At 36.6% G+C, this 15,784-nt stretch overlaps 1 protein-coding gene across 1 annotated transcript in view; it reads left to right on the top strand.

Moving 5' to 3' along the window:
- Positions 1–15,784, top strand: part of LOC116589932 (EGF-like and EMI domain-containing protein 1) — a 174,379-nt gene that overhangs the window by 74,366 nt on the left and 84,229 nt on the right. The window contains 1 exon segment of the mRNA XM_032341671.1: positions 4,179–4,289. Within this exon segment, the coding sequence (XP_032197562.1) occupies positions 4,179–4,289 (111 nt within the window).

The raw sequence follows: 15,784 nt of genomic DNA, 5'->3' as shown, positions 1-15,784 counted from the left end.
CTGCAATATCTTTTTTATTTGTCTTACTCAGTTAATGCTAATTTGTTAGCTATTTTCAATATTAAGGGAGTTAGAAACATTCCCTTTTAGGTTAGTAACACATTTTCAGGATAATTTGCAGATTTATTTTTATATCCAGGTTTTTAATTTTTTTTTTTAAGATTTTATTTATTCGGGGTGCCTGGGTGGCTCAGTGGGTTAAAGCCTCTGCCTTCGGCTTGGGTCATGATCCCAGGGTCCTGGGATCGAGTCCCGCATTGGGCTCTCTGCTGAGCGGGGAGCCTGCTTCCCCTTCTCTTTCTGCCTGCCTCTCTCTGCCTACTTGTGGTCTCTGTCTGTCAAATAAATAAATAAAATCTTAAAAAAAAAAAAAAGATTTTATTTATTCATCTGAGAGAGACAGAGCACAAGCAGGGGAGAGGCAGAGGGAGAGAGAGAAGCAGACTCCTTCCTGAGTTGGGAGCCCAACCTGGGGCTCAGCCACAGGACCCTGGGATCATGACTCTAGCAGGAAGCAGACACCTAACCATCTGAGCCATCTGGGTGCCCCTGTTATTGTTTTTCTAAAGACAGAGAAGAATAATTTAGAATCATTTAGGAGACTCCATCAGATGAGTTATAATTTGGAAACACTCATTATAGACATTATTAGACCACTAGCTCTCATAGTTGATTTGGTGACAATAACACAAACAGAAAGGGATTTCATACTTTTGCTAATACTCATCCTTCTCCATTATACAAATCCTTCTCCATTATACAAAATTTCTAAGAATCTCCTGATTTAATGAGCTTATTGTTTTTAATGAAGGCAATTTATTAAGGATGTTATTAGATATATATTTATTTTATTAACATTCATTATATAAATATATTTATACATACATAAGGTGATTTTGATTAATGCATACCAAAATTTGGTTGAGAAAATATAATCCATATTTTCTTCCTCTTTGGCAAATAAGCAATCTGGAATATGATCACAATAAAATAATTTTAGAGATTTATTGGCATAAAATCCTACCTTTGTACAGTGAGGTCAACATGATGGTGGGTTAAACATCCCCAGGTGGCCACTGGGAGTTTCCCAGTCTGGTTGAGGACAGAAAACTCTTCTGGTTCTGGCTGAGGTTTGGTGCACCAGTTGACAATTGTGTATTCCACTTAAAAATCAATAGAGAAAACTCTTGGCCCATGGCTGGTGGGACTTCTAGGATAGGTGCAATGATTCTAAGAGCGTCCCTATAGATGACGTCCAAGCATACTGGTCCTGTTGAGTGTCGAGGTAGATAATCATCACATTTATTACCCAAACTAGAACACTTTAGAGAATAAAGGGCATAGGGGTACTTAAGTAACTAAAATTTTATAGTTATAACTATGAAAACACAAAAAACAGTACATTCCATAAAATAAATATGTGCAATTTATAATATGTAATAAACAAAAGCACTGTGTAGCAAGGACATCCATACTACTCTCTCAAAGTCCTACATACAGGAGGACATAAAAGCCTTTTGTGAATGAGCCTATCATTTCCTGGGTTATCCACTGAACCTATCAACTGAGAGCCAGTTGCAATGAAAGGACTATTGGAGCCAATCTTTTCCAGAATTTAAAGAACTAGGTGACCATAGTTGATGTGTGGATTACATCTCTATCCCACAGAGTTGTTGGGAGGGTGAAATTGGATGGGACGATATGTGGGAATGCCTCCTACCCTGCACCCAAAAATGTTAGCCTCCTTCCCCTTCCTTTTTCACCACTCAACAGCACACTCATACAAAATTCACGCAGTACTCACTTCACCTCATCTTCACTTTGTTTGTTAGACTCAAAGCTTCTTGAGGGTAGCCCTGTTTTCATACATCTTTATTTCTATCTAGAACCCAGGACACTGTTGGATCATAAAAAATACATGTTGGCTAATTGAATGTTTCTGACTCTGCCCAAAGAAGAGCCTGCTTTTCTGCTCGTCTTGTTCAAAAATGGAGAAATAATGTATAGTAGAGGATGACAATTCACTGGAATTATTGAGCTTGAGGGCACAAAATGTTAAAGGCATATGACTTTCTTGGGTCAGATTGACAAGGCCAGCTTCTCATCTATCATTTGGTTTCCTGAGTAGATCTACTCCCTAGGCACACAATTCATTGTGAAGAACAGTTCAGGTTTTTAAACTACTAATATATCCATAAATAGGCATACATTTGAACTGATATGCACTTTGTCTCTCAGGCCCTCAATGTGAACTAATACATTCAAACCTCTGAATCTGCCATGCTGAGGGTCAGAGCATGAATCAGAAAGATCAGGGAAACAGTTTCTCTGAGCCCAATCTCACCTGAGTCTCCCAGACATTCCGACTATGCTCGTTTATACCCTTTCATGAGTTGAAATAACAATGCTGTGGTGTGTCTTTACTTTTTCAAGGGGATCATTAGTCTATGCTAAATTTTATTTTTTGTTTTCAGTTATTTTTCCCCCTAAATTTTTACAATAGTGTAAATTAACATTTATTGCTATGTAATTTATATGACTTATTATTTAAGTAGAAGGTATTATTATTCCTATTTCCAGTTGTGAGGAAAATGGAGCTAGAAAGATTAAAAGCTTTGCTTGTGATCAGTAAATGGTGGAACTAGCCTTTTTGTTTTTTTTTTTAACCCCAAATCTAACACTCTTTGTACAATGCCAACTGCCACCATATATATCTTGCAAAGATATTTATAATCTCTCTAATGAAGAATTTAAGTTGAATATATATTAGCCAATATTTCAGAAACGTTTCCTTTAATAAATACAATAAAAATTTGATAATAATTTAGTGAGTACTCATTCCATTGCATTTATCTTATGTAACTGTTGTCTGTTTTTTAGAAGTATGACCTAGATCCTAGGTTTATTGGACATTTTTAAATGCGTGTTCCAAACTAAGTTCAAGTCTATTTAAAATTTTCTAGGCTGCTTTGATTTGTTTCTGGGTCATGGCTGATGTTTGCAGACTCTCTGAATCTGGAATCATTGAAAGGTTTTATTAATGAATCCTTCTCAAGCTGTTCATCAGTGAAAATAGCACAAATGCATATGGATGTTAGTCCCTGTGTAGCAAACTATGTCATCATGCCTAGCTTCCAAGAGGACCTGAGAAGTTTGGCACCACCCACACCTTTTCCTTGGGGGACCTGTTTTAATGCTATTTTCCTATATACAGACATATGTGTGAAAGCTGCACACTAGAGGAATTAAGGGGACTGTTAGGTCTAGAACAATAGATCAGAGGAATATTAATATTAATCAAAGGCAAACAGAAATTATCATATATTTTGATAACTGATTTTTTTTTTTAAGATCTTACTTGCTCCTTTGAATCTGTATATAGAGGAATCTTGGCCTATGCTCTGGGGAAGAACAATAGCTTCTTTTCTTTGTTTCCTCATTTACTCTCCTTTCTTTGCTTTGTGGTTTTGTAATTTTGTTTTCCTTTGTAAAATATTCTTTTTGAGAGATAAAGAGAGCCCACATGCATGTGAGCAGGAATTGTGGGGGGTGGGGTAGGGTGGGCAGGGTAGAATCCCAAGGGGGAGGGAGGTAGAGAACCTTAAGCAGACTCAATCTCACCACTCCCAAGATCAGGACCTGAGCTGAAACCAAGAATCTGATGCTCAACCAACTGAGCCATCCAGGCACCTCCCTTTGTAAAATATTCTTAAAACTGTGGATCAGAATATACACTGTTACATCTTTTCTTTCTTCTTACAAATGTCCTTTCTTATATATATTTTACTATCTATATATAGGTTTTACAGAATACTTAAAATGGAGATTTTCAGAAAAGATTATATGGCAAATTCTCATAGTAAACTCCTTTATCCTTTCCAGAGATTTAGTAGTGCTAAATAAGATATGTTTTTAAAATTAAGTAAGAATGGGATGCCTGGGTGGCTCAGTCAGTTAAATGTCTGCCTTCAGCTCAGGTCATGATCCCAGGGTCCTGGGATCCAGTCCCAGATTGGGCTTCTTGCTCAGCGGGGAGTCTGCTCTCCCTCTGCCTGCTGTTTCCTCTGTTTGTGCTCTCTTTCTCTCTCTGACAAATAATAAATAAATGTTTCAAAAAAATAAAATTAAGTGAGAAAAGTCAAACTAAAAAAAATTAAAAGGCAAATTTTTCATTTTAGCAAAAAAGAAACAGAATTGTGGAGTTTTAAACAGGTGTGGATGGCGTTGGTTGACACTGAAGATCTTTGGGATACCAAATCTGGAAACAGACAAGACACCAAGAATTAAAGGTAGAAACTGAGATAACCTGGGGAGTGTATCCATTTGCTAGGGCTGCCATAGCAAAGTATCACAAATTGGGGGGGTTAAATGACAGAAATATATTGTGTCACATTTTTGATGGCTAGCTGTCTGAGATTAAGGTGTCTGTTGGGCCATGCTTCCTCTGAAGGTGCCAGGGAAGGATCTCTTCTAAGTGTGCCTCCTAACTTGTCATACTTTGCTGGCAATATCTGGTGTTTGCTGGCTTGTAGAAGCATCATGCCAGTCTCCGCCTTCATCATCACATGAATTTCCCTATATGGGTGTCTTTCTCTTCATAAAGCACTCTTTTCATAAAGATACCAGTCATGTTGGATTAGATGCCCATCCTACTCCAGTATGACCTCATCTTGGCTTGACTAATTACATCTGCAATGACTCTATCACATTCTGAGTTACTGAGGGTTAGGATGTCAACACATAAATTTTAGGGAGACACAACTCAACCTTTAACACTAGGGTATCAAGGCAGAGGGTCTAACCCACTGAGCCACCCAGGTGCCCCTTGAATAAGTTTGTTCAAGATTCTCAAAAGAAAAAGAAAGGAATTCTAAAAGAAAATAGTGAAACCCAAACTGGCAGATGTGAATCCAAAAAAAGAAGTCATAATATAAGTCGTAGAAATAGTGGATATAGTCATAGATATACTTAAGAATCAAAAGATAGTGATAAAGACTTCATTTTGCACATAAGTAAATTACACGATGAGATGAAACATATGAAAGAATATCATATATATAATCATATATATAATCACACACATATATATGTTATATTAAAAATTTCAAATATATATATTAGGAGAAATGATAGAGAAGTAATGTTTGAAGAGATGATGACTAAAAAATTGTTTTTCTAGAATTAGAGAAAAATATACAATTTGATTTACATTATAGTGAAGCTTCAGAACTTCAAGGGTAAGGAGAGAATTCTAAAAGCAACAAGATAAAAAAGACAGATTACCCAAAATGACAGATGATTTGTCATAGTACAGTCTAGAAGAAAATAGAGCAAGATCTTCAAAATGGTGAAGAATATACAGTCAATCTTCATTATTTGTGAATTCACCTACTCACTAAAGTTTATTTTTAACCCCCAAATCAATACTCAGTGCTTTCATAGTCACTTTTGGACATGAACAGAGTCACCCAATGCACATGTTCCCACCTGAGGTTAAACAAAGCAACATTTTGCCTTCTTGTTTTAGCTTTCATACTGTAAACTAGTGTTCTTTTTTCGCAGCCTATGTAATGCCATTTTTTTTTTATATATTTGTGGTTTCTGTTCACGATTGTGCTATTTAAAATGATCCACGTATATATATAACGTAAGTATATTAAATATAGTGTTTTAAATATAAACCTACACAAAACAACATTATATATTGATAGGTTGGTGAAAACGTTGTGACCAGAGGCTTACAGAAACCTAATCCTATATTCCTCTTTGGAATATTAATTAAATCTCATCTAGGAAACCCAAAGAAACTGTATTCTTCATATACTTATATAGGTCATCACATCTTTAACAAGAAACCAAACCAGGGACACCTGGGTGGCTAGTTGGTTGAGTGTCTGACTCTTGATTTCAACTCAGGTCGTGATCTCAGGGTCAAGAGGTAGGGAGTCCTACATCGGACTCCATGCTCAGTAGGGAGTCTGCTTGAGATTTTCTCCTTCTTCCTGTGCCCCTCTCCTTGTTCATGCTCATTCTCTTTCTCTCTCTAAATAAATAAACTCTTTAAAAAAAAAAAAAGGAAAGAAACTAAACCAAAGAATAGCTTATCACAGGGACACTATATTAATCTGCTTGTGTTGTCTACTATTCAAGTCTTTTTGGATTCAGATTTTTCTCCCTACATTGTCCTATGTGTACTGAAGAACTCATCTATTAAAAAAAAAGTCTCATTTTTTTTCATTGACCTCGGGCAGGCATCATTTTTTAAAATTATTGTTTCAAGATTTTTATGTACTTGAAATTTCAAAGAAGTTATCTTAATAGAAAACATTTGCCATATTTCTTTTAGGCTGTTTATGCCTTCACTGGTTTTTGTTTTTTGTTTTTTGTTTTTTTTACTTCCATATAGAATTAAGACTTCTGCAAAACCCAGAGAGAGGACATTTGTTTAGCTGCTAACAAGAAGCAGCTGTTTTCCATGGGAGATCAATCATTATTTTCTGTATTTCTTACTCAATAACCTTATTTTTAACATGTGTCATGTCCTGCTGAGGGAATGTTCAGGGGGCCTGTCATGTAACAGAACCGGACACAGCTTGAATTTTGAAACAGCAGACCTTCAACTGAAAAAAAAAGAGTCTAACATTTTCTTCTTTAATGATTTTACTATTATAATAATAATGGGTTTTACAGATACAAATAGAATGTAGATGGAACTCTACTTGTTGGAAGGAAATTCTGTGTGTTAAGTGGGGATAGGGCAGACTTCAGGAGAAGGTCTAAGTTTTCTTTTTTTACTTCAAGCTCTTCAGTTGTTATTGCTTCTGTGTTCTCCTCACATAATTCTTTCACCTTTATCAACATCTTTTAGAGCCCCAGGGGTCTCTACCTTCTCAAAAGCAGAATAACGGAAGGATATGATATCGCTGATTTAATTCCTAGTATTACTGGAAGTAAACTCTCATGGAGACTTTTATTTAATTTTTATCGGTTTGTCTTTGGTTAAAGGGATTTCAGACATTCTGAGGTAGGAGAGAGAGAGAATCTGGAAGAATCCTCCTGAAACCCCTTAATAATAATGAAAATAGTAAAAATAATATTAGAAGCTAACATTTATTGACTTCTCACTATGTACCAGGATCTATGCTGTCGACTACTTTAATCCTCAAGACAATCCTATGCGTGAGGCCTTATTCTGAAGCTCCATTTTTACACATAATAAAAGCTTCTTGAGTTTAGGTACCCAGCAGCCTCAACATCATCCTGGAGGTTGTTGGAAATGTAAATTTTTGGGCCCCAGTTAAAATCTGTTTTAACAAATCCTCCAGGTAAGTTGAATACCATAAAGGTTGAGAACCATGGCTCTGAACTCTGTCTTTTCAGTGGAACTTCGCATAGGATATTTATTGCTTTGATTAGAGAGCAGAGGGCTGTGCCATGTTTGTTTGTGTTCCAGACCCTAAAAATGTGCTTGCTTCAGGCTCGTGGGTGGGTCAGTCAGTTAAGTGTCCACCTCTTGGTGTTGGCTCAGGTCATGATCTCAGGGTCACACATGGAGCCCCTCAGGGGGCTCCACACTCAGCATAGAATCTGCATAAGATTCCTTCCCTCTCCCTCCCCCTCCCCCTCTGCTCCTCCTCCCAGTCATTTGTGCTATCTCTAGAATAAATAAATAAATAAACAAACAAATAAATAAATAAATATCTTTTAAAAATATGTGCTTGATTCATGAGAGGTGCTCAGTAAAGGCACAATATGTAGCTGTGAATAAATGACTTATTTTGTGTAGCTCTGTTGAGGATAACAAGGTGATCCGATAATCCACAAACCCTCTTTAACCAGGTCTGTTTTCTTTTTGGTGGGAAGATCCGTAATTTACTTCCAGCATACATTAGGCTATGGAGAGACCAGGTCCAGTGTGCAGTCACGGGTGTTCACTTAGGAATCGGCGCATTCTTCTTCAGACTTCCGCATCTGGGCAGGGCGTCTGATTCATTGTGTTCATATTTCCACAGGATGGGAATAGGAAGTGGAGGGAAAAAGGTACTCTGGGTATTTGGGGAGTCAGAAATAAGAGTAACAATGCAGACATGTTGTGAACGCATAAAACAAATAAACATCAAAACCTGAGATACTTATTTAAAGCAACATGAGCCGCCTTATAAATCAGGTGATAATTAATAAAATAATTTATGCAGATAGCTATTAAAGATAGTGAGGGGCGCCTGGGTGGTTCAGTCAGTTAAACATCTGCCTTCGGCTCAGGTCATGATCCCGGGGTCCTGGGATTGAGCCCCACATCGAACTCCCTGCTCAGCAGAAAGTCTGCTTTTCCTTGTCCTTCTGCCTCTTCCCTGCTTGTGCTCTTTCTCTCTCTCAAATAAATAAATAAAATCTTAAAAAAAAAAAAAAAAAAAAAAAAAAGGTGTTGAGTGTAGTATTGTGACCAGAGCACTAGAATCAGAATGAGCAGATCAGGACTCCAGTCTCCAGTTCTCCAGTCTACATCACTTGCCATTTGCTAATGGATGGATGATTTAAGTTCCTCAAGCCTCTGTTTGTTTGTTTCTTTCTTTCTTCCTTTCTTTCTCTCTTTCTTTCTTTCTTTTTTTTTTTTTTTTAAAGAATTTATTTATTTATTTGTCAGACAGAGAGAGAGAGAGAGTGCACAAGCAGGCAGAGGCAGAGAGAGAAACAGGCTCCCTGCAGAGCAAGGAGCCTGATGCGGGTCTTGATCCCAGGACCCCAGGATCATGACCTGAGCCAAAGACAGCGGCCTAACCAACTGAGCCACCCAGGTGTTCCAAGCCTCTGTTTCTTCATCTGTAAAAAAATTCTACTTAACTTTTAAGTTTATTAAGAGATTCAGAAAGCATACACAGGTTTATATAGGTCTTTCTGCTATAACATGAGATCCTAAAATAATCATACCTCTAAAAGTAATGCAACTATAAAAATATGAAGGGCATACTACTAAAAGCAAATGCAACTTTATAACCAAAGCTTTATCTAAAACAATCATGCTAATAAAAATACTACTGTGGTTCAAAAGACAAATTAAAATCATTAAAAAGAAATTCTGTAGTAAATATAGGACCTTACCTTAGCAAGGTGTGTGTGTGTGAGACAGAGACAGAGAAAGCAGGAAAGAATACAGCTTGATAGAGAGTAAGAAAAGGTTGGAGCTTTTGAATTAGACGACCAGTCTAAGTACACCAAGCACATATGCCTCTAAAAGCAAGCATGTGTGGGACACCTGGGTGGCTTAGTTGGTTAAGGGGCTGCCTTCAGCTCAGGTCATGATCCTAGTGTCCTGGGATTGAGTCCCACATCGAGCTCCTTGCTCTGCAAGGAGCTTGCTTCTCTCTCTGTCTCTTCCTGCCACTCTGTCTGCATGTGCTCGCTCTCTCTCTCTGACAAATAAATAAATAAAATCTTTAAAAATAATAAAAAAAAAAAAAAGCAAGCATGTGTGGGGCACCTGGGTGGTTCAGTCAGTTAAGCATGTGACTTTGGTTCAGGTCCTGATCTCAGGGACTGAGCCCTGTGTTGGGCTCCCTGCTCAGTGGGGAGTCTGCTTGTCCCTCTCCCCCTGCTAGGATTTCTCTGTCTCTTTCAAATAAATAAATATAATCTTAAAGAAAAAAAAAGAGCAAGCATGTGGCCAACCCAAGTTGAGAGGAAAAATATGGAGTGAGTAGGCATTGTTTTTAGTTCCATAATTTGCAACACTTTGTGTATTTCAGGTATATAGTATACATTTAGCAGCTGGTATGTGGTGAGACCACCCCCCCCAAAAAAAACCCCCAAAAAACAAAAAACGAAAAAATGAAAAACTAATATGCTGGAAAAAATTAGACTCTGAACCAGTGCATTAAATTGATCTAATTCCCTTATTTACCAACATTCTTATCAGCTAATTCTCATTCTAGGAACACTTGTAACAAAATAGGCTGCATTGGAAAGTATTGTAAAGCATGGTAAAAGTAGGCTAGTTTTATTAGCATTGTTTTATCTGGATTTATAAATAAAGACCTGAAATAATAAAAATTACCAGTGTAATCACGTTTTCTATGAATTTTTCATTAACTCTTTGACAACATGCAAATGGTAGGGTGCTGAGTGACTTACGGAATATTAGCCAACCATGTGTGGTCTTTGAATTCTATCCTGAGTGATTAGGATGTATTTTGGAGAATGCAATCAGTTAATGTACTTTCGTTTATAAAAGTTCTACAGCAATACCAAGATAATCTCAGTATCTCCAGCAATTAGTCATTTGGAATAAGCAAGACTTCTACAGGTATTTTTATGTTTAGGTACAAACTCTTTTTAATTAAATGAAAACTTTTCAAAACTCAAATTACTGGAAATAAAAATAATTCATTGCAATAGTAATGACAGTAATGCATTTCTTGTTGCTATGGCCTTGGAATTCAAGAAAGTAAGAAAGCACTTCTCCACCTGATTCTTCGTCCCATCTACCCTCCCCTCCCTGAATGCAGGCACCCCCTTCCCTGGGTTTTGGGCCCCCTTGCTTCATAAAGTAGTTGCCACACTGCATGCTTTCTAAGTGTCCATACCTGAAAGAAATTTTATTGGACTCCAAAGTTTGGAAAGGATTCAGGACAATATTGAAAAGGAGGAAGAGGCAGGAGCAGCCTGAGAAGGATGTGGGGGAGAAGTTGCTGGGGACTTGGGGAGGAGATGGATGTGTTGATGTCTCTGGTGAGAGCCACTTCATGCCCCATGACTGCAGGATGTCTAGGAACATGCTGGAGCCAGAAGAAAATGGCCTCTAGGTGCAAAGGCTACCAGTCTTAACAAAAGGGCCCACCCCATTCCCAAACATGGCACATGAGTGGCCAAGATGCTACCTCCCAGAGCTCTTGAGAGCCCTGCCTCTGAGTGGTTGCTGGGTACCAAAGGGTGGGGCCGTTTCCCAGAACTTATGGTGCCCTGAGGAGAAGGCTCTTTCTCCAATGAAAGGATTGAGAAAGAATTTCTTGCCTGATAGAGATCAGTGCAGATTTTGTTTCGTTTAACAAAGCGAGTAAAAATGGACAGATACTGTGTCTTGTGGTGTGGAATAAAGTAAATACCTAACACAAATGAAAAACACCCCTCCTTGGATTCTTCACCAGTGCGTGGATTGACTTAACTTTGCCTCTCTGTGAATGTAACTTATGTACACATATATTTACTTTTACAAAAAAAATAACCCAAACTTTTTATGAGTATTGGGTCTGCTTTTTACAGTTATTCTATGTCTTCATCAGTTTTACTACATGTCTCTCTGATTTCTGGTCTGTTCCTCTCAGTTAGCTATGGACTTTTAGACAATAAAGTTCATTAGAAGTATAAATAACAGACTGGAATATTAAGCAGTAATTTTGAAAATATATTACAAGTTGAGAAAATGTTTATGATGCACTGTTCAGTGAAAAAAGCAGAATACAGATATATTCAGCATGATTTGAATTTTATATTAAAAAGAAAATGCAGCAGATAACTAGAACCGCAGGGTTAAAATAGAATTAGGAAACTAATTAGCTGGTGATGGGGCTGTGCCAGTTTCAGGTACAGGTATTGGCATGAGATGGAGAACTTTGCTCCCCTTCCCCACTCTTTCTTTGGGAGAAAAAAAATGGGAGAGAAAGTTTCCTGCAAGAATATCTTGAAGGAAGATCCAAGGAAATGAGGGAATGACTTGGGGTTCACCTACTACCTGAAACATAGATATATATACAAAGAGATTGAAAAATAAATAAAGCAGATATTGAAGTACACTTTGATACAGATAGGGATATGGGGTCTGGGAAAGAAATTCATTAAGATAGTACAGATACAATAGACATGTGAGACTATAAAGAAATACACCAGAATGTTACCATTCTCTTTCCCAATAGTGGTTTTATAGGATATTTAATTTCCTTTTAAAAAATTCTTTTCTGTAATGTCCACCTTGTCAACAATAATAGTGTATAACTTTTGTCATCCTAAAAATATAGTTAAATGTTTATGCATGAGATAAGCTTGAGTAGGCACAGAGTAAGGTCCTATTTCTTTAGATAAAGAAGATTGTGTAAAGCTCTAGGTTTTAAAATTCTGATTTTTATTTTTCGAAGAGAAGGTTCTACTGTGTCACCCTTGATAATGGTATTAGTCCCGGTTGATGCACAATGACATATGCATTAAATGTATTTTTTGCTTTTCACTAATGGGGGGCATAGGGTTACTTATATTTTTTTCTTTTATTATCAAAATATACCTGTTTATGAAAGCTGCTTAAGGGTACAAAATAGTAAGTAGCCTTTTTACAATAATTTCTTGTGAGTAATTCTTTTAGGTTTCATCCTGGAATCTAACCTGTCATCATGAGCTTCTTTGCTCCTCTGTTTTCTCATTGAGCTCATTGACAGACATGTTTTAAAAGAGTAGGTAAAATTGAGAATGAGTATTACCAATGACATCAGAAAGAATCATGTCAACTAGAAACCAGCCCTACATTTATCAGCCAAAGTAGTTTTGTCTTTCATTTTATGGGGGAGGTGGGAATAGAAGAGAAGAAAAGAAAATTAACCCTTTCTGCAGTCCCTTAACATTTCTGGAAACGAGTGCATAAAGTTTTATTATCTCCATCCCTTAGGGATGTTGTCAGAGTTTTTAATAAAGTATTCTCAGACGTTTGTATAAGATGCTAATGAGCAATGCTCAACTGTATTCACTGGATTGCCAACAATTTGCTTCTCCCTTTCTATGTTCAGAAATGTTTTTAAGGGCAATTGCTACATTACTCCTTTTTTCGTCATATTAATTGAGAAGGAGTTATGTTTAAGGTCTTGAACATTGTGAGTTTGGTATGAGGAAATAAACAAGAGTTTTTTAATATGCAAGTTGCTTCTAATTGAAAGAAAACCTTTCAAAAATTGGTAATAAAAAGATTCAGTATATTACTTTCAAGATGACATTTAGATAATGTGTGATTTAAATTTGAAAGATGTGCATTAAATTTTTGTGAAAATATTCATGAGAATATTAGACATACATTTTGATGTAAGAATATTTAAAGTATTCTGAAATATTTTTCTGGGCTCAAATATATTTCTGAACAATTAAATTTGTTAAGCCCTATTATTAGATTTTTAATAAAGAAAATGGCACCAAATATTCAAATTTTCTTTCAAATAATATATTTTAAAAATAAATCTTTAATATCCTTATTCTATATTTTTTGTACTTTTACCAAATGGTATTATTCTTATTTCAACAATTTTTGAGACAGTCTTGAATACATTGTGTTCAGAGTTGATTACAATTAAAGTTAAACTTTTCTAATGGTTGATTTACATAAAACAATTACCAGGTATTTGTAGTAAGTCAAAATAATGGTGATTGTAATAAAGAAAACAATAGAGTTCCTTTCTCTTTGGAATGTAAATTAATAACTAGATGAAATTAAGAAAAGTATCCCTCCCTTATATGACTTTCTATTAAACTAGAAGAATCACATCTTTAGTTCAATGTGTATTCAGAGTTTATAATATTTTTGGATTCCCTCTTCAAAAAAAGACTTTTCTTAGGAAAGTTTTAATATGCTGCATTTTAAGTATCTTGGCTGTGGAAGCTAAGTATTAATGTTTTGTATCCTCCAAATAACCTCACACAGCATTACTACTAATAACTATCTTACTGATTGAGTGAACCAGAGATTTCTGTTACTACTATGTTCAAAAGACATATTAAAAAATCTAGTTTTCAGTGTTACTTATGTCTATTAAAAATAGTCTTTTCTAGAGCTGCGTGGATGGCACAGTCAGTTGGGTTAAGCACTTGCCTTCAGCTCACGTCATGTCTCAGTATCCTGGGATCCAGAGCCCCATGTCAGCCTCCCAGCAGAGGGGAGTCTGCTTCTCCCCGCTTCCCTCTGCTTCTCCACCCCCAGCTCACTCTCTCATGCATGCTTTCTCTTTCAAATAAATAAATAAAATCTTTAAAATAATAATAATAATCTTTCTTAGATATATAAAACAATATATATGTCTTTTTGTTAAGACTTTGTCACTTTTTTGCTATGTTTTATCTTTAGTTCCAATGTCTGTGGGGCTTTGCTCAGGTTCTTAAATGCAGACTTCCACTTTAATGACCTTGGTACTCATTTTCAAATGTTTATCAGTTTCCATTTAACAAACATCCAGTTTTTTATTACACTTGCATCTCTCTTTATTATAAATATATTTTGTTTTCACCTCATGAGATCCTTGCAAAGGAAACAATAGGTTTCCCTAATAAACTCCTTCTTAAAAATTATAATAAAATGTTTCATCAAAATATGACATGTTTGGAAGTACATTAAATGTTCATAGAAACATGAAAATAAAAATTATTTCCAACATTAATATTTTTACCATATTTTTCTTGAAGAATTTTTTTCTTGTGAATTATTCTGTTTCCAATTTGATTCTGGCCTGGTTTTTCAATAAACTGTCACCAGATAGGTTCCCAGGAGCAGATTCAGAGGAAGATTAATGTGCCCGAATTTTTTTTTTTTTTTTAATTTGAGAGAGAGAGAGAGTAAAAGACAAGAGTACAAGCTGGAGGGAGAGGCAGAGGGAGAGGAAGAAGCAAACTGCCTAGTGAGCAAGGACCCCAGTGTGAGGCCTGATCTAAGGACCCTGATCATGACCTGAGCTGAAGGCAGATGCTTAACTGACTGAGCAACCCAGGTGCCCCTGTGTGCATGAATTTTATTAGAGGGCACTTTTAGGTTCCATAACTGTGGAAAGGAAAGGAAGGAAACAGGAAGAAAATGAGCTGGGACATAGTCACATAAAACTGTGTTGGATCTCATAGGAAGTTCTGAAGCTGAGATGGCCCTTTAAAGTTTGCTGACTTGGGGCTTTTTCACTCTGCATTTCCCAGTCATTGGATTGGGTTGGCCCTAAAAGGAGTCACATCCTTGGATAAAGAAGCTATCTTCCACAGAGGCAGTTTCCCAACGGGGTGACAGCTGAAGGCTGTCTACTGGCAGTACTGCTGGCACCTGGGGTCTGAGTCCTTCATTCCTGAAGGGGGATCTGGGCAGCATAGCAGTGTCCACCACACTCGTGGATCACAAGCAGAGTTGGACATGTGCACCGACTTTACATCAAGCTGTTTCGAGCTGGGGCACACTCTTAGCCCTGGCACACAAAATCATGGAGCAGATGCTGCTTTCTTCTCTTACCTCTTTGCCTCCCTGACATTTTAGCTTTCTTTGCATATTTAGAAGACCAACCCATGGTGTGCTTTGTTTTCTGAGCTTTTGTGTATGAAAAACCAACATGAAGATTGCAGATAGATTTAACTGACAATGTGTCTGTTATATTGTTCCCTATGTGTAATTCCTCCAAAATATTTGGTAGATCTCAGTATAACTTTTCTTTTGACCTTGTTTAATTTGAACGGACACTTTTAATTAAAGCCTGCAAAATTTCTAAATGTGCCATATGGTTTGCATAAAAGATTCAGAATAGAAGGAAGGGTAATTATTGTCTGTGGAATAGCTAAAAGAATGTTCAACTCACCAACTATCAAATATAATTCAGATGTAAAAGACAAACTGAAGGAGCAGTAATCATTCCATTTTCTGGCCTTTTAATTTTCTGTAGAATTTGTGGCTAAACCCTTAATAAAGTAGTAGAGAGTCACTCCCCGCCACATACAAGTTAAATGTTTTATCATGATCAGATGTAGCTTACTCTGCCATGTATATGTAGCAACTAGTTGGGAATACATTAAGCCTTGA

The sequence above is a fragment of the Mustela erminea genome, chromosome 1, assembly GCF_009829155.1.
Source record: "Mustela erminea isolate mMusErm1 chromosome 1, mMusErm1.Pri, whole genome shotgun sequence".
Lineage (NCBI taxonomy): Eukaryota > Metazoa > Chordata > Mammalia > Carnivora > Mustelidae > Mustela > Mustela erminea.
The sequence above is the reverse complement of the archived record's forward strand: the minus strand, read 5'-3'. Positions and strand labels throughout refer to the sequence as shown.